Source organism: Catharus ustulatus, chromosome 6, assembly GCF_009819885.2.
Source record: "Catharus ustulatus isolate bCatUst1 chromosome 6, bCatUst1.pri.v2, whole genome shotgun sequence".
Classification (NCBI taxonomy): domain Eukaryota; kingdom Metazoa; phylum Chordata; class Aves; order Passeriformes; family Turdidae; genus Catharus; species Catharus ustulatus.
The window spans coordinates 53,823,046-53,847,930 of record NC_046226.1 but is presented as its reverse complement, the minus strand read 5'-3'; the positions used below and the strand labels follow the sequence as shown (position 1 = coordinate 53,847,930).

Sequence of the window (24,885 nt, the reverse complement as noted above, 5' to 3'; positions counted from 1 at the left end):
TCCTCTCATAACCCTGTGTGCCAGAGGCAGCCAGATCTGCGAGCCGTGCAAGAGCGTGCTGAGGTTCCAGGGCTCACATGGAGCTGCAGGATGTGGTGCCCAGTGTTGCAGCCCAGTGCCTTGGCTCCTTCCCCTGCCATGTGACCCCACATGCCAGATGTGGCCCCTTGGCTTGTCCCAACGTAACCTCTTGTCTGATATGCAAGATATTACTGTTCATGTGAATTTTTGGAGACAGGACCTTAAATGTTCTCATTCTAATCTCGATAGTACTTTTACGCTGGTTTTGAATGGATTTGTCGCACAAGACAGCAGAGAGTGAAGACCCGAATCTGTCAAGCCCTGTCTTGAAGCTTTGTGGTGCTTTGGATTAACAGCAAAATACAGCAACTTGTTTTTAATCCTGATGCATCCTTCATGGCAAAATAATGTCGGGAAATCCATGTGGAACAATGTAGCTGCCCTTTGGACAGGGATCAGGGAGGGGTGTAGGTGTGAGGTAAGTGTCAGAGGTGCAGCACAGCGTGGTTTGGTATAGCCAGAACAGGACACAAGCCTCATGAATCACATAAAAGGTGGAGGAAAAAGGTCAGAGTTGTGGCTTTGGTGTCAGCCTGGTGACCTGCAGCACACGTCCTGCTGGCTCTGCTGCCAAGGACGCGATGAGTGAGCTGCCTGCCCTGGTGCTGCAGAGCATTTGGTGGCTGTACCCTCTCACACACTGAGCCCAGGTGGGAAAGGCTGGTCTTGTAATGAAGGTACTGGACTGCGGCTGAGGTTTGGGTGTGATTTCTCTCTGTGCTGCTGGGTTCTGTCGAGGCTTCTGGATGTCCAGATCAAACCTGTGAGCAGAGGATGTCTTGGCCTCCACAGGGACCCTGCACCCATGCTTTCTCTCAGTGGAAGACAGGGTGTGTTGGGCCTGGATCTGGCCTTGATATAAAGTTAAAAAGCAGCCAGGAGACATACCTGGGCGATGTTGTAGATCTGCTAATCTAGACATAGGTGGGAAGAAACAGGGCTAGTAATTTTTTTCTGTCTCATCTGCAAATGAGGATAATAATTCCCTTTCCTCACCTTTCGTCTGTTTAGATGAAACTTCTGGAGGGTGGGGCCTGACTTCAGAGAGACACAATGGGATGGTGACTTCAGCTGGGATTTCTAGGGGACTGTAAATAATGGAAAACTTTGTTATTTGTCAAGGGATAAAGTCCATTAGCATCTGGGACATGCCTGTGCTGGTTTTGGAAAGTTCAAGAGGTCTTCTCTTTGCAAGTTCTTTTATACATGTCCCAGAATGAATTTGGTATAATATAGCTAAAACACATCTAAAAGTATGTAACCCAGCTGCGTCCCAAACAAGCTGAGCAGATAGGTGTTCACTGGGTTTTAGGTTTTACTCCTAATTTATGAGCAAGGAAATGGAGCAGGGGAGAGCGAGGCAGCATTGAAGCCTTCAGAAGTGGAGGCACAGCAAAAAATGTCAAGCCGGTTGTGCTGTTCTTCTCATTCCTCAGAAATAAACCCACCAATATAACAAATATGTCTTTCCCTAAGCTTATTTCTAATGTAATATTAATCTGTGCTCTCGTGTGTGTTTGGGCAGGATTTAGAGCATTACATCAGTTTGCTGTGCTGTTGCTCTGCTCCAACATGCAGCTTTGCCATGGGGGGCTGGTGAGGCAGAAAGGAATAGAAGGAAAGACTTTAGATGAGGATAGCAGAGCAAGGAAATATCCACTCTTCCTTTAGGAGGAAAAAAAGTACTTCAGTTTTAGAAATACTAGAATTGCAGACAAATGTGGAAGGTGTCAGGGCAGTGCTCGTAGATCCCGTTTCAGATTTTGGACCCTTTGGCTTTTCTTTTTCCCTTTCACTGACCCTTGTTACCATTCCTTGCTGTGTGAAGTCAAATTTGAGTTTGTCAGCTCTTCAGGGAGCTAACCTGTCATTTCCCATTGTTTGCAAACTGCTATGATTGTTTATATGTTATATATAATAAGAGTGTTGGAAACCTCAGGAAGGCAAACGTAAGTATTTTAGAAGGTATGGGATGCAGTGAAATTCCATGTGTGCATATTCACACATACATTTGTGTGAACACATGCATATGATGTGCATGGGTAATAGCCTAGTTAACCTGTAATCCATTTCAAATGCAGCACATGACAGTGACCTGAGCAGCAGAGTATGGAAATATATTTTTCCTTTTAATTGGCGGGTTCTCTGGGATCTTCATCTTCCTACTGCAAACTCAATCTGCATATTGCAGTTCCTCAGGTCCTGTAGGAAGAGTTCTCCTCCTCTCCCTCTCCTCTTGGAGCTGGCCAGAGCAGTTTGGCAGATCAGCTGTGGGAGGACTTGGAAATGATGGGAATGGCTTTCTTGAGCCCAGGGACCAAGCGTTATCTCTCGTCCGGGGCAGGAGGAATGTAGGGAGCTGCGTCCAGATCTGCGATAGCGACGCAATGAGCTGATGAGCGAGTTCAGTGCTGCAGCAAGGAGGGGGAGGGAGAGCTTATTTTTAACTGGAAACTGCACAAGTGAGACTGAAGTAGCTCTGTGCTGCCGTGCTATCATCAAGTGCATGTGTGAGTGAGGGAGGGTATGAGCGCGGGTCCGTGCGGCGCGGTGTCCTGGTGGAACGTGTGGCTGGACGTGAGCAGGGTGGAGGCAGCTCGGGTGAAAAGGCAGTGCACGCTGCTGCCTTTGTCTGGGCGTTGGAACGAGCCACTCCTGATAACATTTATCTACTTCTTTTTTTTTTTTCTTCTCCCTCCGGGTGATGTTGCTTCTTTTCTGTGCCCTCCTCCTCGGGTTGTCTGTCTCCCACCCATTCTTCTCTTCCTTACTGACTCTCATTCCCCCTCCATCCTTAATCTTCCCACCCCTTCCTCTCATGTGAAGCTGACCCCTCTCTATTCTTGCCCCTCCTTCCCAGTTGATCCCTCCCCCTGCTCTGGATCTGCTGGCTGTGGGATTTTTTCTCGTGCTCACTGGCAGATGTGACAGCTTTTGGAACTGTATCATCTAGGAACAGCTATATCTGGAGTTGAAAAACCTAACGTGGTTTCCCAGGCAGCAGGAATGGATCGCTGAGAGAATTTCAATCTCCGACTGCTTTTGTCTTGTGGTAGTGACTTTTATTATTTATGTTTGTGACATTTCTTATAGTACAGTTGTCAGCACTAAATGAAAGACTAAAGTCAGGTAGATTATTATAAAATCAGTGTCACAGTATTCGTGTTGTTATATTAAAGGGATGCTGTCTATGTTTAAATACAGGTTTGGCTTGATTTACAAAATCTTATATGCATATAATGTTCTTATGAATTTCTCACTGACTTAGAAAAGGCCTGGTTTTATGTGTTTTATTTAACAATAAACATTCTTTAGCTGGGTATTGGAAATACAAGTAAATAGCTCTTGCATGAAAACCACAAAGTGAAAGGAGACTGGTTAAATACAGACCTCCTCAGTGAGACGCAAAACCTACCAAGATTACTAGAATTCATTGGATTTCAAATAACTATTTTTAGTATATGTATTTAATTTGATCCTAATGCAGTTTACCTTTAAACCACCTGTCTGATCTCTTTATAATCAGGGATTGATGTTGACCATATAAAGCAAATGCCTTTGGATGCCCAGGGATGTGTTGTATTTGAAACTGATTACATTTTTGTTGGTTTTAAGCTGTTTGTTTTAAGCCAATAAGGTAGATGCAGGCCATGCCAACCAGTCACTTAAAACTGACCATGAACTCAGTAGGTGCTCTTGCTGGGTTTTGGAAGCATGCTTTTGGCTATGGGATCCAAATGTAGTCCACGTGTTGATTGTCAGGGATAGAGATTTTATGTAAATATACAAATGTAGTGTTGTGTTCATGCTGCTGCAAACTGAGATGGTGAAATAGAGCCAGTGTTCTGGTTGGGGCCAAAATATCACCTGGGCTTTAAAATTTTGCATTTTGAAGAAGCATTTAAGCCAGAATCATTCACCTTGCAGGGAAATGCCTGACATTCAGAAAACCACTGATGCTACAAGTGCTAATGATTGTGGCATTTGTAACACCCTGTTTTACAGGACCCTTTGCCACATGAAGCACTTAAAAGAGCAAACTTGAGGCTGTCTGCTATGCCCTGAGTATCCTCTCATTATGAACCTAAGCTAAGAGATTAGGAGCAGAAGAGGTACTGGTTGAAACAGTAAAATGACTGAGATTGCTGTGGCTGGGTCAAGGTGGATAAACGAGCTGTCATAACTCACATGTAGTCAAGGATATTGAACCTCTTGCTGTAATCCTCCCTGCTTCCCTTGGAGGCTCTCAAGTCTTCAGCAGCTCCAGCTGTTGGTTTGAGCACTGCTAACACCATGAGCTACCTTTCCTTTCTGGGATTGTCTGCACCTTTTCTTTTTCCCTTAAAGAATTGCCCTCTAACTTTAGTCTTGATTATTAGTTAATAAGCAGCACCTAAGGGGCCTGAGAGATGAATCACTGTGTTTGAGGAGCTGCAGATACCCTTCCCATAAGTTCTCCATTAAGATATATTTGGGTTTTCATTGAAACTTGTTCTAAGCAAAGACTATTCTGGATACAAAATCTCTTCTAGGCAGAGCAGTTGCTTCCAGCTTCTTTTGTGTTTTTGTTTTCAGTTTCCTAACCTTTTGTTTTCTTTTTCACCTGGGAGGTATCTTTAGTAGTCTGTCGCAATGGACAGTGTGTGAAGGTGGTGTTTCACCAAGGATGGATTGCATGACTGAGGGGTTAGATGGGGCAAAGGTCCTTCTCTGCCATACAAACACTTGCTATCCCTGTGACTGCAGGATTGTGGTAACCAAACTGGGAGCAGCTGTGTATTGGATTTTCAAGACCCCAGTCTAGCACCAGAGAGCAAAGTCATTGTTCAGCTGATGGCTGCACTTTGCTCCCTAAACAAGTTTAGAGTGGGACAACCTGGAAAATGTTTGACATAGATTTCACTGTGATGTGCTGATTTTGGAGACTGGTGTCCTCTAGAAGTGTGTTCATGTCTACACCACAGCGGGTTATCTCTCTATGCGGTCTGTCTCTCTGACCCTTGTAAATATTTATTCAGTACAAATAGTTGGAAGCTGGGGTCCTGTACAGGGGAAGAATGACTTCTACAAAGTTGAAGATTAAGTGGCAAAAATCCTCAACATGATGTCATGGAAGAGATGGCATTCATGGCTGTAAGTGTTAGTGAGAGGCAAATGCCAATAGTAACATTGTCTGTGGAAAAGGAAGAGCATGTACATGTTATTTTCATTTATTGTTGGATGTTAATTGCTTAAAAAAACTTGTGCAGCTTTTTCCCAAAGCAGTGAATATAGTCATAGAACATTTCAGGGGAGAAGGGACCTTGAGAAGTTCAGCCCAACCCCCGTGCCCAAGGCAGGGTCAGCTTGAAGGGTCAGGCTGGATTACTCAGGGCTTTGGCTTTGAGAGCAAACCCCTGAGGATGGAGCCTGCTCAGCCTGTCTGGACAGGCTGCTCCAATGTTGGACTCTACTGGTCACAGGAAAGCTTTTCCCTCTACGCTGTTGGGACCACTCCTGTTTTAATTTATGCCTGTCTGTCTCTCACTCTCACCACTCCCCACTGTGAAAAACCTGACTCTCCATAGAAAATCTCCTTACCTCACCCTATCTTCCATATCTGGTTTTTGTGAAGAGGTTGTGTCAATCCACTGCAGTCCTGCAGCTTTCCCACCTCTTGACTGCATGCAGATCTCTGATTCTTCCTTTTCCTTCATATCTTCCTGATTCCAGAAAGGTCCAATCTCTTAGCTTTCTATCTAAGTATCCTTTTTTGGTCATAAATTCTTAATTCAGATTTTGAAGTCTCCTGTGTTTGGGTATATTTTCAGTGTTAGGTGCTTCTGGCTTGTCACACTTGCACTGGCTCTTCACACAAGCTGTCTCTCTCAGCCCCCAAGGGAAAAGAATCTTAGTTTTTAATTTTAGCTTCTTCAGCTACCTGCTGACAGAGTTTGATTTCCACCTACCACCTCCTCTCTCCCTCTCGAGCCCTCTAAGCAAGAAAAGCTGAGATCCAGAGTCAGTCTCGAGCAGCTCTTCCTTTGGCAACAACTCTGCTGTCTTTAAACGGGAACCAGTGGGTATTACTTGGAGTAAGCAGTGAGAAGACAACCTGAGCCACCTTAAATTTCAGGCTTGTGGTGGAATCAATGCTGTCTGACTGGCTGGACTCCAAAGCCATTTAATGTAGATACAAGCAGGTAAAATATAAATATCTATCTCTTAATTACTTTTAAAATAGTTTTATCAGGTAATATGAATTTGTAGAAATAAAGGAAGTTGCTAGAAATCCCATCTGAGCCATGAACCTGCAAGGTGGCCTTGGGCAAAATCATCTCTTGGTGTCGGTTTCTGCATCTATGAGAGCAGGTGATCAACTCCTGGTAAAGTGCTATTCACTGGAAAATGTTCTCAATATGACATAATTAACTTGTAGAATTGATACCTGGTTTTACTGCCTGGGCACGTCATCCTAGACAGGCACTGACAGTGTTGCCTTCTCCCCTTCAGGCATCATGTTTCGGAAGAAGAAGAAGAAACGCCCGGAGATCTCGGCCCCGCAGAACTTTGAGCACCGTGTCCACACCTCATTTGACCCAAAGGAGGGCAAATTTGTGGGCCTGCCACCTCAATGGCAGAATATTCTGGACACATTGAGGCGCCCAAAGCCTGTGGTAGACCCTTCAAGGATCACAAGGATGCAGCTCCAGCCTATGAAGGTAAGGAAGGGAGACAGTTCAACTCCTCAGGGAGTTGCCTCCAAGTTGAGGCACTGCTTCTGGTGCCCCATGAATGGGACTAAGTGTGGTATGTGTATGGAATTGAGTGGATAGCAGGCTTTGATAGCCCAAGGTGAATGTAGCTTCATCAGGAATAAGGACAGTAGGATTCTGACCTGTTGCTGTCACCATTGAAATAACCAGCTGGCTGCCTGTCACAGTGATGGCTCCTGTGAAAGCTCCTGTGGTAGCTGACAGGACCCAGGATGTGTTCAGCTGTTGTACAGGGAAGCCAAGAGAATTCCTGGAGAGACCTGTTTTAGCAGGCTTGTCATTCTCGTGGGTGAGCAAATTTGGCTGGTAATTAAGCTGCCAGGGAAGCCTAAGTGGGAGAGAGAGCAGTGTGGTACTGCCTTGCTCTTCGTAGATTAGTGAGGACACTAAGGATTAAACTAGGGTCTGGGCTAAAATGGTTAATACACCAGCACTTTAATGGAAAGTGGGACATAGTAATGGGACAATGTCCTTCAGTAAGGAAAAACAAGTGATTTTTGTAGATGGATGGATTTAGATGGCTGCTGGTACTGGCATCCGGAGACTGTGTGAGTGACAGCAGGAACATGCTGTGGGAAAAGGCAACTTCATGGTGACCTCTCAGGAAAGGAAATGAAAGATGATGACAGAAATATTGTGCTTAAAGTCTCGGTTGCTTGGGGGAAGTTTTTGTTCCCAGTTTAAAAAAAACCCTGCAGGGGACTAAAAACTGAAAGGTGCATTGTAAAACAGATGTTGCTTCTTGGGTTTTAGGAGGGATATAAAAAAGAGTTGGCTATCTGATGAATATATTTAGCTTTTTGTGTACAGGTGCTTAAAACGTGGGGACTAAAGGGGACTATATTTGGTTTAATGTAAGCTTCAGTGCATAATCAAACCTGTTATTGCCTGTCAGGATCTCTAAGCAGAATGCTGGGTTTATAAAGGAAAAAACTTACTTAGGGAGAATAGGTGAAAAAAAAGGCAAGAGGTATTGCCTGGTGTCCTGAATGTGCTTTGAGGTTCAAAATGTAGTAGAGGGATAGGAGCACAATCCAGAGAAAAGACAAAATGTGTAATAAGAGACCAACTTGGTTAGATCAGGAGCTCCTTAATGAGCTTAAACTGCAGGAGGATTGCTCAGAAGGGTGGAAACTAGGTCAAGTTATAAAGGGCAAAGAGAAAAGAAATTCATGTAGAAGCAAAACTGGAAGGCCAAGGCACAAAAAGAGATGTTATTCTCAAAGAACATAAAGGACACTAAGGACACCTCATGAGTGCACTCAGGAAGAGGAGGAGGATGAAGGAAGGAATTTGTTCACTGCTGGTTTTGGAAGAAAGTTAACAGATGACACTGAGAATTCCTAAGTGTTTAATGATTTTTCTCTGGTCTTCATTAAGTGTGAGCAGTGGGCTGACAATTAGCATGAGCAAGAAGGGATGAGAATGCAAGCCAGAATAAGAAAAGAACAGGAACAGAAATGAGACTTAGCTAAGAAGTTGCATATTTTCAAGTCAGCTGGGCCTAATGAAATTCAAGGAATTGCAGATCAGTCAGAATAATTTCTATCCCCAGAAAGAGACTGGAACAAATAAGCAAGTAATCTATTTGCAGCCACTTCCAAGGAGATAGCAGGGTAATAGCTGGCAACCAGTATGGATTTATCAAGAAAAGAATCGCATCAAGCAACCCAATTTTCATTAATCACGGGGTAGGGGTTTTGGCTCAGGGAGAAGTGATAGCACTCCCCTGTATCTTGACTTCAGTGAGTCTGGACACTGCACTGATGGCATTTCCAGAGCAAACCAAGGTTCTTCAAGTATTAGGCAATGGATGCTCAAAAAATAGTTTGAGGCATCACTGTTGAAACAGAAATATGTGTGATGAGATTTCCTGGAGTTTGCCCTGAGCCTTATGCTGGTCAGGACTTTCATGTCTGACTTACTGAACCCAAGGATTGTAAAAGCTTGAAAGGAGGTGAAAATCCTTAGGAGAACCAGGACAGAATACCCAAAAGGCTTTAAAAACTAAAGAATCATCTTAAACCTACACTGTTTTTCCAAGTAATTCCAAATGTAAACACTCTCATACACTGCATTACAAAGCTGACTGGTTTCTGGTAAACTCCATTTGAATTAATTCCTGTTCAACGATACCAATCAATTAGATTTTTTTTTCAAGTGCTAGTTGACCAAGCCCTCTTATATAGTCCTGGATTCAATTATCAGAGTAGTTCTGGATTTGTGTGTAGCTTATAAAAAGGTGCTTTTCTTGTTACAATGTCTCAGTTTTGGTCAGCAAGGCATGAGCTGTGTAAGAGCACTCTGTATAGATTTAACTCAAATTTGGATGTTTCTTCATTAATCTGATGCAGTTCTTAAACACAGTGGCAAAGCAAGATTAACTCCCTTGTCTGCTGGGGCTGGGTCTGACTTCATGGGAGTGCCCTGAGTCTAATTCTAGGGAATTTTAGCTAGAAGAGGAGAAGAGCACTGCAGTGGATTTTCTGGAGAGGCCATAGCATGTTGTTAGAGATTTCTTATTTTGAGAATACCCACATCTTTCTGGAATGACTTTTGTCCATTTTGGACAAAACTTCATGTTCCCAACACACTGTTTTGTGACAACATCTGGGCTATGGAGGAAGGGGGGTGCGTGTGTGGTGAGGGAGTAGGAGTGAAGACCAGAATTTCCAGCTGTAGCTGGTGTGTGTGCCATGGATTGAGCTGAGTTGTCCTTTCTTCACCTTGTTGAACAAAAATCTTGTGTTCTGCCTTTTTCATTCTCAGACTCTAAGCAAACCAGGTGCTTGTTTGTGTACTGTGGTGGTGTTCTGCTGAAATTACTGGAGCTACTGTGTTGCACCAGCTAAGTATTAGTCTCAATGTAATTAATTCAGCATGTTTAGAAGATCCCTGGAGCTCAGTTAGCAAACAGGAGATTGCTGTCACTCCAGGGAAGGACTTTCCTCAGGCAGAGGTTCATGAAAGTGTAGGAGTGATCCTGTGCTGCAAATTTCTGTGGAGAAATGATACATTTTGGTTCCCAGCACTAGAAAAGCTTCTGTAAGCTTTTCAGTTCCAGAAAAAAAACAAGGTAGAATGCTACAAAATATACCAACAGCTTCAAGTGTCCTACTTGTACAGAGCTGATGCCTGTTTGGATGGAAGCCTTGTTCTTCAGCGTTTGCTTACAAGGCAGTTGTGAGTTGCAGTGACCCTTTGTTCATCATTTTTAATTATAATAGCTTGGCAGGGCAGAACAGGGAGGCAGAGTTGGAACAGCATGGTCTGCGCTGGTCAGGACTGAGATGGATTAGGAGAAATTGTAGAGAAGCAGACTGAGGGATGCTGATTCCAACGCTATTGAGAGTGCTTCAGGGGAGAGATGAACCCTCTGTTGGCACAGCAAAGGTGAGTTTTGCAAATGGAGCTTGCAGCATGCTGGAACTTCTGAGAACTAATATTTCAGGAGTTTGGCGAGTGCATTAGTGATGTAGTGTCACACAGTTTCAGCACAAGAAAGCCAAGAGTGTTGAAATATCCCAGTTTTGCTCTAATATTGTCTTTTAGAGTGTGAACACAACAGCAGAATTGACTGTTCTGGCTGACAGCACTGCTGCTCTGACAGCGGGATGTAACCCAAGGACTCTTTTTTTTTTTTTCCCCTCAGTAAAGGACAATGAAACAAAAGACAAAAATTGGTAATTTTTCCTGAATTCCTTGAGTTGTCTTTGACTTAAGTGCAAAATCTAACCTGTGGCAAGATAAATTGAGCCTCTATTCTTACAAATCTGACTTGTTTCTCACCTTTCCTGTGTTTCCCAGACCGTGGTGCGGGGCAGCACCGTGGAAGTGGAAGGCTACATCTCTGGGTTGCTCAATGACATCCAGAAGCTTTCTGCCATCAGCTCGAACACTCTGAGGGGCAGGAGCCCCACCAGCAGGAGGAGAGCCCAGTCCCTTGGGCTCCTGGGAGATGAGAGACCCCCAGACATGTACCTTCAGAGTCCTGAAGGAGACTGGGCAGACAAGTATGGGAACTACCTCAACTGCAACGGTGGCTCCAAGGTGGCCCGGAGGCAGACCATGTGGCCGGATTACAAATCCCGCCTGGAAGGGCAGTCCCATCCCAACGGGATGGTGACAAAAGCCCAGTCCCTGGGGCCGTCAGAGTTCCAGGGCACCGATGGCAGCTGTCTGCAGCGCACCTCTGGGCTGCAGCACGTGCCTGCTGTGCCGGGGGAGAGCGAGATGGCAATGAAGAGTCCGGAAGAGGGCTGGCTTCAGCAACAGCCCAACGCCAGGCCCTTGGGGGAGGGCAGCCCCAACTCCAAATCACGAGAGAACAGCCTGAAGAGGAGGCTCTTGCGCAGCGTGTTCCCCTCATCCAGCACCTCAAACAAGCCAGGCCCTCCCCTGCAGATCAAGGTAAGAGTTATTCACTGGACTGAAATGTTGACTTTACAGTTCCAGAGGTTACATACGCAGCCAATTTAATTGCAAACATCGGGTGACCATCTGTTCTTGTTATGATTAATGTTGGAATCGAAATAGTCCTGGGCAGGGAAAATGTGTGGTCCGCCTGAGCTTCACGAGATGCTGCAAGGCACAGCTCAGGATGGCAGCCAGATCTCCAGCAGAAGGTTTGACAGAGCTGCAGGAGCGTGGGCTGGGGAGGAGAGGGGTCTTAGTCATTACCTTCTGTGAGGTAAAGGCATAACTGCAATGCCGTTCTCCTGGCACCAAAGAGCCTTTGCCATTTGGGAAATTGCCACGATTTGCATTAGCAGTATATTCTTCTGCCTGTGCAAACCAGAACTACCTCGGGAGAGTGTGTTGGTTATAGCTGTATCTGCCAGGCTACAGCAGCAGGGTTTGCATCAGCGCCCACGGTGCTGTCACACAGGAAGTCGGACTGTTGGATTTTGGAAAGGGTGGGACAGCTCATAGCTACAGCTCCCCCAGGAAAGATGTCCTGAATGGATGACTCATTTCTTGCTAACTGGAGAAAATCTCTGGTTTTTTGTACTGGATAGGAAATGCAGTCATTGCTGCTTTTCCATTCTGGGCTGACCCAGCGTCCGTCTTCTTTGCATGGCTTGTCTGGTGGCTTCAAAGCTGGGCCACGCTGATTCCCAGCCACTGTGAAGTGCCTGAGCTGGGAGGATGATGACAGGAACCACTGTCTAAACCAACCTGACTGTTCTGAAGGGTGTTGCAGGGAGGGGATGTCTCCAATCCAACTTCTTGCAGTTTGCATAAGGATTCAGGCTCAAGGCTTTGGGCACAGTGGACTTCCTTTCCAAGGGAGAGGATTTTGAAGGAATGCAGTCCTTGTGTAACACAAACTGCACATTGCTGTCTCAGTGACTCTGGGCTGATCTGCACTGCTTTGAGGCCTCTCCCCTGGGCACCTAGGGACTGACCCCTTCTGTCTTCCCCAGGCAGAGTGTCTTTGCCATGCTCAGCACGTCCAGGAGCAGGACCAGAAGTTACCAGCCAAGTGGATGTACTTGGGAATGTTTGTCAGGGGAGAGGAGTAGGGAAGACCTGGAAGACTCCCTACTCCAGTGAGGGATCTGTGCCATCCCTGGTAGCTGTTTATTCTAAGATGTTCTTACCAGCCTCTGATGTTGAAAACCTGGGTCTCCTGCTCTGATGGAGTTGATGATGTGTAAAACGTGTAATTTCAGATGAAAGGAACAGGGATATAACTGAATCATGGAATCCCAGACTGGTTTGGGTTGGTAGAGACCTCAATGTCCATCAGGTTCCACCCCCTGCCATGGGCAGGGACACCTTCCACTAGACCAGGCTGTTCCAACCTGGTCTTGAACACTTCCAGAGATGTAGCATCCACCACTTGGCTGGGTAGCTGGTTGAAATGGGAAGGTGGTGCTTTGAAAAACACAATGGGAACACACACGGGTTTGAGTGCAGCTTCCTTATGAAGGGAAGGGTGAGAAAATCAGTGACACCTCAAAATGTCCCAAGACAGAAAACATGTACATGGGACCTGTGAGATTACAGGAGCAGGAAATAAGACTTACACGTGATTAAGCAAACCTGTGTGAACTTGCACATGTGTTGTGTGCCCTTCTGCATGCTCTGGGTTATGTAAAACCTGGGTTTTTTTTCTTTCTCCTGAGACAAAACAAGATTTGGGAAATAAATTCTGTGTTGCTGTGAGCATGTCAGCACAGGACTGCAGGGGTGGAGCTGGTGTACAGGGAGGAAGGAACTCCTGACAGGCAGTTGTGTTTGTGCTGTGCCCTGATGCTGCTAAGTCGTATTTTCCAGGGCCTCTCTGTGTGTGAGGCTTATGCAGATTCTGCTCTTGACAAAAATCCTTGATTAAAACCCAAAGTGCATAGAATTAAATCCTACACAATTATTCCCTGTCTGAGACAGGGAAAATGAGTGCTCTTGTAAAAAATTCTCGATTGGCAGTTTTCAGTTCCCATGCCCATATTATTAACTTTATTAATAATCTCTCTGAATTGTGAGAGAGAAAAAGCTTTTTGCTTTGAAGTTTCTATTTTACCCTATAATATAAATGATGGGTTTGCTCTTTCTGAAGTTGCTTGACAGATCTACTATTATTTTGCATATATTTATATACATATATGTATATTTTACATATACATATGTACGTATATAATGTGTTTTGTGCAGCACCTGCTAAATGCTATTGAATTTTAATTAATCAACATTTCCAGGGTGAGTACTAGCATGACAGTATTTGTCCTTCCTGGCATGGGAATCCATATCCTGAAGCCACATTCCCACAGGCTGTGATCTTACTACATCTCCTACACTAAATAGGGTTGGGCCTGCTTGCCATTTGAGTGGGAGGTCTCCAAAAACCTCGAACATTGCTAATCCAAATTCACTGTAGGTCAGTTTTAAACCAGTGAAGTGGCAGGTGGCTCTGTGTAGCTGGAGTCTCATGTTGGCTGCCTCCAGCTGTCCTGGTGCCTGGTGCTTTTCCCAAAGTGGAGAGCTAATTCCATGCCTGATCAACAGGAATGCTCTGCAGGTACCAGTGGAAAGTGCAGAGAGTTTTCAGTAGGCAGAGTGTAATTACCCAAAGGGAATTAGGCCAAGACATCAAAGTGATTTACAGCCTTGGCATGAATTCCCTTTCCTTTTATACAAAGAAAGATCAGAGGCATGGAGGGATAAAGGATTTTCAAATTCTCTGCAGCACAGGTTGCCCCTGAGTTTTGGTGACAAGGTTGGAATGCTTTTTAGCAGCTGGGGTTCTTTTTCTGTGGGTTTTGTGTCTTGGTGTTTTTTTTTAAAGCATGTTCCCTTTAAACTGTCTCAGTATGGAGGCCCCTAAAGCATAGCATCCATTCCCTAAGGGAGTCTTGAAGATCTGCATCTAAGGAGATCTTCATCCAAGCCATGTGTTGGGCAGACCTGGAGACAAGAACCTGAAGCTCTTGATTCCAGTCTGCTCTGAGGTGTGCTGGGCCATAGTGGGATGACACCAAACTCGATTCCTCACCTCTCTGCTTGTTAATCCAACCATCACTTTTTTGTTTCTCTCCCTTTCCTCTATGTTCTTCTTGAAGCCTAATGCTTTCTTCAAGCCCCAGCAGTGGGGTTCCCCCCACAGCCCTGCAGCCAAAGCCCAGTCTCTCCCCCCAGACCAGCCTGCTTCTGAGTTGCCCAGGATGATCTCCGAAGCTGGGACCCCCCAGAAGTCCCCAACAGCAGAGAAGGCTGTGGCAGTGCCACCAGGCCGGCCCTCCCCAGCAGGGTCCCCCAGGAACCGGCAGACCCAGACCAGTTCCAGCAACCTCCACCTGCCCCAGGACTCTGCTGGGAAGGGGCAGCCAGCCAGCGAGGACCCTGTGGTTGTGACTCACGAGCAGTTCAAAGCTGCCCTCAGGATGGTTGTGGACCAGGGAGATCCCAGGGCATTGCTGGAGAATTACATCAAGATTGGGGAAGGCTCCACAGGAATCGTGTGCATCGCTCGGGAGAAGCACTCGGGGCGCCAGGTGGCTGTGAAAATGATGGATCTGAGGAAGCAGCAGCGCCGGGAGCTCCTCTTCAATGAGGTGAGTCTGCTGAAGACAGGGGTATTCTGCTGTCCACGTTGGAACAATCAGTGTGGCAAAGGGAAGGGAAGAGCTGGATCATCTTCCTTTTAGTAGCACTATGCTCATACCAAGAGCAGCTATTGCTTGGGGGATGGAGGCTCTGAGCTGTAGTTGCCAGGCTGTGTGATGCTCGCTTGGTTGGATAAGATGAAGTGTGGTGAGTGATTTTGTGGTGATCACTTGTCCACTGTGGTTTTACAGGTGGTGATAATGAGGGATTATCAACACGTCAATGTCGTGGAGATGTACAAGAGTTACCTCGTGGGAGAGGAGCTCTGGGTGCTGATGGAGTTTCTGCAGGGAGGAGCCCTCACAGACATTGTGTCTCAGATCAGGTACAAAGCAAAATCCCAGAAATTAACATGGGAGAGCAGGAACAGCAGAGTGGGGATTTCTGGGACAAATAGGTTCCCTCAGGGATCTTGTGTTTGCAGCACCCTGAAACTACTACAGTTTGTAACTGTTATCTATTTTGAATATGTGACAATACTTCTGATGTAGAAGGGACTAATTTCAAGTATTGATCCCTTTAGATATACCCACTAGTCATCTCTTTGATGACCTTCCCTGTAAAACACAGTACTTACAAAAAGTGTTGTTTACTGTATCTGTTGAATCCTGGCCAGGAACTTCATTGAATAAGTATTAAAGAGCCTGTAGAAATAGTTTTCAGTGGTGCAACCTTAGCCACAAATTCAACCTCACTAACTCCTCTGGAGAAGTGCAGCAGAACCTTGAGATCTGGACTCCTTCCCAAATTTCATTGCCTAAAGATAGCAACTACTGGACACTCTCCTAAATTTATTTCCTTATCTACACTGCTTCATATTCGATAGTGCCCAAAGCATTTCTGTAGGGCAAAGAAGTTGTTTTCAGATGGCCTCTGGTTCTCCTCAGAAGGTGTTCTGATGATGCAGTTATGGTGATCATGCCTTACCCATGACTCTGGAGCACCCTCCTCCTGCTTCAGAACAGTCCTGCATGCAAGGCTGGAAACTGGGCAGGGAGTGCCAGTGGAAAGACTGACCAAGAAAGTTTATAGTATGAAAGTTTCTTTTTGGAAGATTCAGGATCTTAATTGGATTACAGTTAGGCAGTATTGCTAGCATTGATTGGATTCAGTTTTTTAAAAATCATAGTATACCTTTAGTTCACATAGGTGCTTGGCCTAGGTCCTGTGGTGGGTTTAAGGCATGTATCTTACTCTGGTAGATGTGAGGCATGTATTTTGCTCTGTTGGGTTCTGTGTTTTGGAAGCACAGTTTTAAAAGGTATCAAGAGCCACATTGTCCTCTGTAGCCTCCACAACCCCACCTAGAAGGAGTGTCCTGGAGACGCTTACCTGGACAGACCCTTCCAGAATGGAGTTCAGATGCATCTCAGGGTCTGCAAGCCAACATTTAATCCTGAGGAGTGCTGAGCTGCAGCTTACAGGGCCACTGGAACTCCTGTAGGTCTTGGCTGGTTCTGAATTACAGATAAAAAGGGAGGAAGAGGTTTATGAAGGGTCTGTGTATTTATATCCACCAGTGAGACTTCAGCCTAGATTTGTTTTAAGAAGCTTCCTTTGAACCTGTTAATGAATCCTTTTCTTTCCTTGTGATGGAAGCAGGATCTGTTATAACCACAACATTTATCAGAAGTAAGCTGTAAACCCTTATCATTTTTTCCCAGGTAGAAAAATGCCCTCATTGCAGTCATTAAACTTTTGCTGAGGGGGATAAGTGATTTACATCTCCAAGAGTGAGGTGATCCTCCAGTAGTCTGTTTTACACTATGTAGTCACTTGACTGAAACCAAATTCCATACATGACAGGGTGAAAGTGCATCTCTTGTGATCTTCTGGAACCACAGGGCTTTCAGGTGGATCAGCTCAGGCACTATGAAATGAAAACACTGCTCCTAAAAATATTGGGTTCTGTGCTGGGAAGTCCCACAGATAGCCTTTGTCCCTTTTCAGGTTAAATTATAAAGGCAGAAGTAGCCCCCTGACACCCTTCAGATTTAGTTGCCATCAGTGTGGCACAGTGCAGCTTCAACCTTGTAGCTGTCCCAGTTTGGAAGAGTAAGGTGTGGGATGCCAAGCAAGCAGCACAAGTATATATTTCTCAGCTGATGGTGTAGAAATTATGGGTTTAGAAGGTGCTGGTTCACTGCACAGTTCTGCCTTCTGAGTGCTCTCTTCTCCTTAGGCTCACTTGCAGACCCAAATTTGAGGATGTTTCATTTCTCTGTCCTCAACCAGGCGTTGTTTAGAACAACTGCTAGAAACAGGCTGAGAATCCACAGGACTCAAATTGGGTACTTCAACTATGCTTTGAAATAATTTACTTCTAGCATTGCTTGGGGTAAACATGCAGAGCTGTCACTGTCCCCAGGTACAGGAGAGAATTTTCATTTCTACCATTTTCACTCAACTGGGAAGGTTTTTGTATTGCTATTCTAAACAGCAACAACTTCTAAAGAGGGTGTTCTTGGAGCTCATGTTTCATGTGCTAACAGAGATAGGAATCAGTAGTGTCTTCCCTGCTTGTAGCCTATGCTACCTTCAGTCAGGTGTGAGTGTACCCCAAGTGTGTGCAGGAAACACCTGAAGGATCCCTGTATGCTGTCAGATGATGCATTTGGATGTTTTGTGGATACACTTGCATGATAAGCCTTGTGAATAATGTCATTACTGTATTTGCTTAAAAAAGCTGTCTCACCAGTTACTGCAGCACCTTGGCATCAGGCAGCACTGCTGCCTCTCAGAGCTGCTTGAAACAGCATCTTGCAGAATGAACTTAGGTACAGAATTCCAAGTGCAATTTCTCTGTGTTAAACCTATGAAAATTCAGTTGTCAACCATCAAATGAAAAATGTTTTCCTCAGTAATAGACATGGAAGAATGGTAAAGGTGAGATGGTAATAGCCACAGGGAACCAAAGTGTCTGTGCTTTAACCCCCTGTGTCCCTGTGAGGGAGCACTGTGCTCTGCTCTGCACAGTTTAAGTCCCTGTCTCTGATTGCAGGCTGAACGAGGAGCAGATTGCCACAGTGTGTGAGTCGGTGCTGCAGGCTCTGTCCTATCTCCACTCCCAGGGGGTCATTCACCGAGACATCAAGAGCGACTCCATTCTTCTGACGTTGGATGGCAGGGTGTGTTTCCTCAGACAAATTGTTTCCTGTCTTCTGCTGCAGCAGCCTCTGTCTCTTATTTCCTTTCTATTCCCAATCCCTTGTTTTCCCCTTGTCCTCTTACTGTCTTTGTCATCTTTATCATCTTTGTCTGTAGTGTTTCCCTCTGTGTTACAGCTTATTTTTAAGGTTGGTTGCTTTTTTCTTTGTACAGGTCAAACTCTCTGATTTTGGCTTCTGTGCTCAGATCAGTAAAGATGTACCTAAAAGAAAATCCCTGGTAGGTACTCCTTATTGGATGGCTCCAGAAGTCATTGCAAGGATACCATACACCACTGAGGTAAGGGACTGCCTCCCCAATAGCAGGAGAGCAAGTAATATTCTGAAGTGTCACAGGAAAATAACTATTGGCGTTTCTAGGAAGTCTCCAGAGTCTATTTAGAAAATGAACCTAACTATGACTACAGCTTTGAGGGTGATGACATCAGTATTTCTTAAACCAGTAGAAAACCAGATTGTTCTGCTTTCAGGAACAAGGCATCAACTTGTTCTATTCTTACACCTGAAGCTTGGCCTAGACTTGTATCTGCTGTGGATAGATGTGAGCAAGGACCAGCCTGTGACATGATAGGGATCAGTAAATCAATTCCATAAAGGAAGGGGGGGAATATGTGAGCTCTGAGAGGCTCACCTCAGGGGAAGCAGACACAGGAGCTCTGGAGTTCTGGGCAGGTGGCAGCAGACTGACTGCAGTTTTGTTTACCAACCAACCAGGTGTGGTACAAGCAGTTACTTGCACACCCTTACATGTTGCAACACCAGCATGGCTCAGTCCTGGATGCAAAATTGACTTTGTTAAACCTCCTGTAAGGAGCCCAAAAGCATTAAGAGCATCAGTGTTGGACTCTCTTAGTACCATTTGTCATGGGTGGGGTGTTGTGGTCTTTGTGAAAGCAACAAAACAAGAACCTGCTCCTCTGGAGTGTGTGCATTGATGTGACATTGTCTCCCACAGGTGGATATCTGGTCCCTGGGGATCATGGTGATAGAGATGGTAGATGGAGAACCCCCCTACTTCAGTGATTCTCCAGTCCAGGCAATGAAGAGACTCCGTGACAGCCCTCCTCCCAAACTGAAAAACTTCCACAGGGTGAGCATGCTGCCAAACACTTGTAAGACTGATGGTTATCATGGGCAAACATCCATATCAGCTGTTCCCAGTACAGCTGGCTGTGGAATGGTCTTGCTAGGATATTTCCTAGGGAGCAACTTTGGCCTTGGGGTCTTAGTGGCTGCAAGCTGCTGCTAAGAGCTGGTGGCTGCTTTGGGAACAACCCTGGCAGTGTGAGGGCACTTGGGCATAAACAGAGAGTGCAGGTCAGAGCTGCTTCAGGTGGACCTAGCAGTTCCCAGCTTGCTGATGTCCATTGAGTAGCTTCTCTTCCAGGGAAGGGAACAAGAGAATCCCTGCTCTTGGGAGTTTCCAGCTTCATGGCCTTCAGGGCACAAAGGCTGCATTATGGTCAGAGCAGGAGAGCTGAGGACAGATGCAAACTCATGGAGACACTGCAACAGCTTAGAAGATGAACTTGGCTCCATGGTTTCTTAGAAAAAAGTAGCAGTGACATAATAAATAGTGATCACCTTTCAGTGCCTGCTTAAAGCAGCCTTCCTTTCATTCCATGCCCAGCCTCTGATATCAAACAGCTTCTGCAGCATCCTGAACTACCCAGCCTTTCCAATTAATCAGAGCATCTGCAGCTGCTAAAACTGAATTATTTAAGAGAGTAGACTGCTGAACTAAGAGCACACACTCCAACATCAACAGCTGTTCTTTCATTTTTGCCTTTGCAACACTAATTAAAATTTCACAGTCACATTCTGTGTAAAACCGTCCTGCTCTGGGTTACGCCTTGGTTGGTGACACGGCCCTGTGATGGCCAAAACTGGTTATGGTCTTGCTCTGCTCCACCCTGTCCTGTGAACCAAACTGGTTTCCAGCAGACCTCTGACTTACAGTCTGGCAGGCATCCTCCCCAGTGTCCTGCTGGAGTGCAGCTCCAGCTGTGGATCCAGCCCTCCATTCTGGGACCAGTTCATGGCTCACTGTAGTCAGTGACTGCAGAACTGGGGGCAGCAGGTTAAAGGAATGCTGCCTGGGATAATCCCTGCTGCATTGCTAAAGCATGGGCAGATTTACTGACAGGAATACAGGCTGGATCCTGGCACTTGTCCTGAGCTGTGCAGTGCCTTTTCTAGCAATCCCAAGCGAGGTCCTCCAAAGTGTTTCTGACATCAGGAATCACTCAGTGTGAATGGTACTGCAGGATCTGCTAAGTGAACCAGAGATGTGAAAATGCCCCCAAGTCTAAATGGGATGTAATTACCAGCATTAAAATAAATAAATACATGCCAAGATAATCTTTTATTCCATTTTAACAATGCAGAGGATTAAACCAGCCAGAGATATGCAGGGTCTTGAAGCAGTGCTTGGGGCTGGCTCTTCCCAGCCTTTTACATCTCTTCCAAAGGACAAACCTGTAAGGTTATTCAGCTTTTTGGTATTTGTTCTGCAGCTTCTTCATCTTCTTGTACTATTAGCATGAGGGTTTTTTCGGGCTCTCAAAACTTATTGGAGAGCTCTATTTAACAACCTTTCCATGATCTGTGAACAGTAAAATAATGGATTGATGCCTCCTTCCCACCCTAGTGATGTGCCCAGGTAGCAGGAATCCTACTGAGTTTTTGACTGAAATCCAGGAAAGTTTAAGTAACAAAATGGGAAGCAGAAGTAAGCCAAATGACAGGATGTGGCAGGCAGTCTTATCTTAATTGACTGTATCCCATTCAAAAGAAAAAAACCCAAGTGTTGTGCCTTGCAGTGACAGAAAGTTATGTCCATAGCATAAAAAGCATGTGACCTATGTCACATTGCTGGAGAAACAGGGATACAGATTGGGAATGTGCAAGATCAGTTTAACCACAGCCACCTGTGCCTGGTCCCTTTGTGGGGTTGACTTGGTTGGTTGCTTTTTCACAGACCTCCCCAGTTCTGAGAGACTTCTTGGAAAGGATGTTGACACGGGATCCATTGGAAAGAGCAACGGCACAAGAACTTCTGGATCATCCATTTTTGCTCCAGACAGGACTTCCGGAGTGCTTGGTGCCCCTTATCCAACAGTACAGGAAGCGCACCTCCACCTGCTGACTTTATATGAGGGGAAACTGTAGAGAAAAGGAATGTTTATAAAAAAATATATAGAAAAAATTAAGAACCCAGGCAGCCTAGACCTGTGAATGGTGCTTGGAACTTGCCAGTGATTGTTTTGGAGGACGAATGTGAATGCTGTCTGTGCATCCTCAGCCTTCTGTGGCTTCTCCTTTGCTGAAGACAATCAATACAGACTAGATCTAAGTGAGACCAAATCTGTCTCAAGGATAAAGCGGGTATTCCACGGCTTGCAGACCACTGCTGCTGAAGGATGGCATTCAAGAGTGGAGTCTGAAGTTGTGTGTCTGAATGTCTGTGGGTTTCTGCACACCCTGGCTGCTGACTACTGAGCTGGAACGATACTTCCCACTTAGAAATGTGATCTTTGTTTCCTTCATTGTACACTGGAGCCATGAGCTGACTCACTTTAGGGCACAGACCCCTTTGAACTCTTAATGCACAAAGACTTCTTTTTTTTTTTCCTCTGAGACCTTTTCACAAATTATTTTAATTTCCTTTGGTTAAATGTGGACCTAGAAACCTGCACACACTTCCTTAGGGAGCAGATGTGATATGTATATATTTGTTTCTAAGTGGCTCTCTCGCATCAACATGCTTCTCTTTTTGCTGCAGAGTATGTAGGGTTTAGTGGTCAATCTTGAATCCATTTCACGATTTTAAACTTTTGAAGGGGGAAACCCTTGGATACGGGCCTCAAAGTGGACTCTATGAAGACCAGGTGCTCTTACCAGAATCTTGTGGTTGAAAAGTCACCATTTGCTACACCTTGTGTGCTGGTTGGAATGTGAACAGTGTGTTCCTGTCACTGGTTTCCAGGCACCTTGCTTTCCCAGTCCATTCTCCCAGGAGAGGCTGAGAAGTGCTGCCCTGAGGCAGTTATTGGGTAGCATTTTTGGGATGCTGTAGGATACCAAATGGAAGTATTTGAGTTATCCTGCATATCCCAGGATTGATTTTTTTGTGTTTGTGTGCTGCTGTCTGGCTATTGGTCTGCCTTTCCCTGTCAGCCCTTTACATCTGGAAGGTTTCTGGTTGTCTAAACAGCTCCTTGAGTTATTTTAACATAGTTTTAGGTATTTTGTATGCTGCACTCTCTGATCAGTGAGATCCTCAAGGTAATTGGACTCTAGGTCGGGATTAACATTGTACAGTGATGGTGTGTGTTGTCGTGAGGTCTCAAGAATATATTCGTACATGTGGAACTGGGATCTTGTTTTGAAACTCCAGATACCAAGGTTTTGGACTTTTAGTTATTCTCAGGACAGTCCTGCTGTCTCAGAAACTGACCTCAGAACTGCATTTTCTTCAGAAGAAGTTCATAACCTCTGTCCTCTGCTATTTGCTCCAGCTACAGATCCTGCTTCAAAATTGAAGCCACGGTTGATTACTTGAAGTAATTTGGGATGGAATTCATCTGCACTGCTGCCAACCATCAAAGGGTCGGCACCCAGTCTGTGGGGCATGGAGGTTGGCTCTGTAGCCCATGGGGAGAGGAATACCCCTGGGGCAACAACTCTGGAGGTGCTTCGGACACCTGCTGAAGGACAAAATCACTCTGTCTTTCACCCATGGCAGGTAGAGAGGTCATAGGGGGTTTCTGTAGACTGGATGTCTAAGTTTGGGGCTGATGGAATTGGTTGAAATTAATTCATTAAGCTCCTCCTTAGCTGCACTGGAAAATTTTTGATGTAAAATGTTTCTGTATTCCAGATATATTGCTTTTTTTTAATGCAAAAAAGCAGGGCTTGGAAAAGATTTATAATTTGAAACAAACAGTCCTGCTTGTCTTTAGTTGTGAATCCTTTGCACTTGTGTTTTAAATTAAAGTAGTTCTTGATTTATTCATAAGCCTGTTACAGTGTTGAAATGCTTAAAAATGTGTCTGTAGTTCAGAGATGCGAGTGTGAATCTTGGAGTCTGCTCTAACTTCCCTGTTCTGTGGCTTCTAAAACAAGAGGAGACTGGGGCAGGAGCCTGGATCCTGAGTCCTGAAACAAAGGTTTCTTGGAGACAGGGATGACAGGTTTAGCATTTAAAACCATTTTATACTTTAGCCCAAATCTGACTAAACATAGTGAGGGGGAGGCCCTGGAAAAATTGCATTCAAGGATCTTATAAAATTTTAAAATCTCATTACCATATTTGTGAGGAATGCAGAAAGGATCCATTTTCCTGTGCAGTGTAGAATTTAATTCCTGCTTCTTGTGTTTCTCTCTTTGCAGTTCATGCACGGCACAGCACCAATTAACTGCTCCATTACTTAGATGAGTGTGGAATCAAACATAAATCCTAAGATAAACCTAGATTAGCTGAAAGATTGAAGCTCCTTCTCCAGGGCCGACAGCTCCTTCCCCAGGAACCAGGCAGCCAGGCAGGAGAATGAGGATACAGAGCAGGTTTGGAATTTTTATTGCAGTAGTGTTCAGGTCAGGATTTCATGTATGCTTGGTGATATTTGACTGTACAACAAGGTGTAGCTTCTTCTCTGACGAGCTCAGAGCCTACTCAGTGTGTAATTATGCTCAGAGATGATGTTTTCTCTGAGTAGCTTTCCTTTTCTACAAGGGTGCACTCATGTCTCAGGGTTTGCTGCTGTTCTGTGTCATGTTTCCCCTGAATCCTTCCCTTTTATTTTCCTTCCTGTCAGCTTTGCTGGTATGGAGCCTTCTCCTTGCTGGCATAGCCCTGGCAATCAGCATCCAGGAGGCCTTTGAAGATGGCACATGGTATTTATAGGAACAATTTGCTGAATCAAACAGGGAGCCTGTCAGTGCTGTCACATCCCAATTGCACTGGTTTATCTATAGTGGTGCCTGTCTTCCTCCAACAGGCCTCTGATGTTGGATGCAGCAGCTTATTATCCCATTTATTTTGGAACAGATCAAATCTTTGTCTAGAGGCCCCTGCTTTTTAACCAGTGGCAACAGAAGGACCCTGGTTCAAATGACCCCCCTGAATTTGACATTGTTTGAGACATGAGACAAACCCCACCCTTCCCCTGCAGACTGGGGAGAGCTACTGGCTCTGCCCTGGGTCTAGGGTATAAATATAAATGGGGATAACAAGTAATAATCTAGATAATCTTGGAGAATCTTGACATGTGGGATACATGTGGGACAGGAGGGTGTGTCTAAAATGGAGTAGTTATTGTGCAGTAACTCCTTCTCTGAGTGCCTTAAGCACATCAGCAGTATCTTTGTTATGGAGGTAAAAAGGACTGGGGTTATTTAGGTACAGTGTCTCCTATTTATGTCCCTTGCTGGGATTGGTGTCATCCTCTGCTTTAGCCATCCCCATCATCTAATTTTTAATTACACAGAACAAAGAGTGGCTTCACTAAAATCTTTTGGGTCAGAGAATGAGATATAGAATATGCCGCTTAAAAGATGAAAATTTGGAAAGGATCAGAGACTGTACCTAAATCTGCTGCTGTTCAGTGTCTGACCAGATGTTCTTGTTTCAATTGCCACTGGAGTTCTGTGTGTAAGGGCTGATGAGAAGCCTGGCTGAGCCAAGTACTACATTGCCCTGTGCTCTGCAGGTAAGCAAAACCACAGGCAGGGCTGCACAGGAAGGAATCCTCAAGGATGTCTGAATCCTGTGG

At 45.1% G+C, this 24,885-nt stretch overlaps 1 protein-coding gene across 6 annotated transcripts in view; it reads left to right on the top strand.

Moving 5' to 3' along the window:
- PAK6 (p21 (RAC1) activated kinase 6) overlaps positions 1–23,129 on the top strand; it is a 37,944-nt gene extending 14,815 nt beyond the window's left edge. For 2 of the 6 annotated variants that reach the window (XM_033063092.2, XM_033063088.2), the window contains 8 exons: positions 6,574–6,782; positions 10,644–11,246; positions 14,399–14,890; positions 15,134–15,267; positions 17,944–18,070; positions 18,264–18,389; positions 19,065–19,199; positions 21,090–23,129. In XM_033063092.2, coding sequence (XP_032918983.1) covers positions 6,579–6,782; positions 10,644–11,246; positions 14,399–14,890; positions 15,134–15,267; positions 17,944–18,070; positions 18,264–18,389; positions 19,065–19,199; positions 21,090–21,257 — 1,989 coding nt within the window. In that variant the 5' untranslated portion in view covers positions 6,574–6,578 and the 3' untranslated portion in view covers positions 21,258–23,129. Of the gene's footprint in view, positions 1–2,283; positions 2,592–2,735; positions 3,134–6,573; positions 6,783–10,643; positions 11,247–14,398; positions 14,891–15,133; positions 15,268–17,943; positions 18,071–18,263; positions 18,390–19,064; positions 19,200–21,089 lie in introns of those variants that run through there. The other 4 variants (XM_033063090.2, XM_033063086.2, XM_033063091.1 and 1 more) reach the window with 4 other exon arrangements.
- The last annotated feature ends 1,756 nt before the right edge of the window (positions 23,130–24,885 follow it).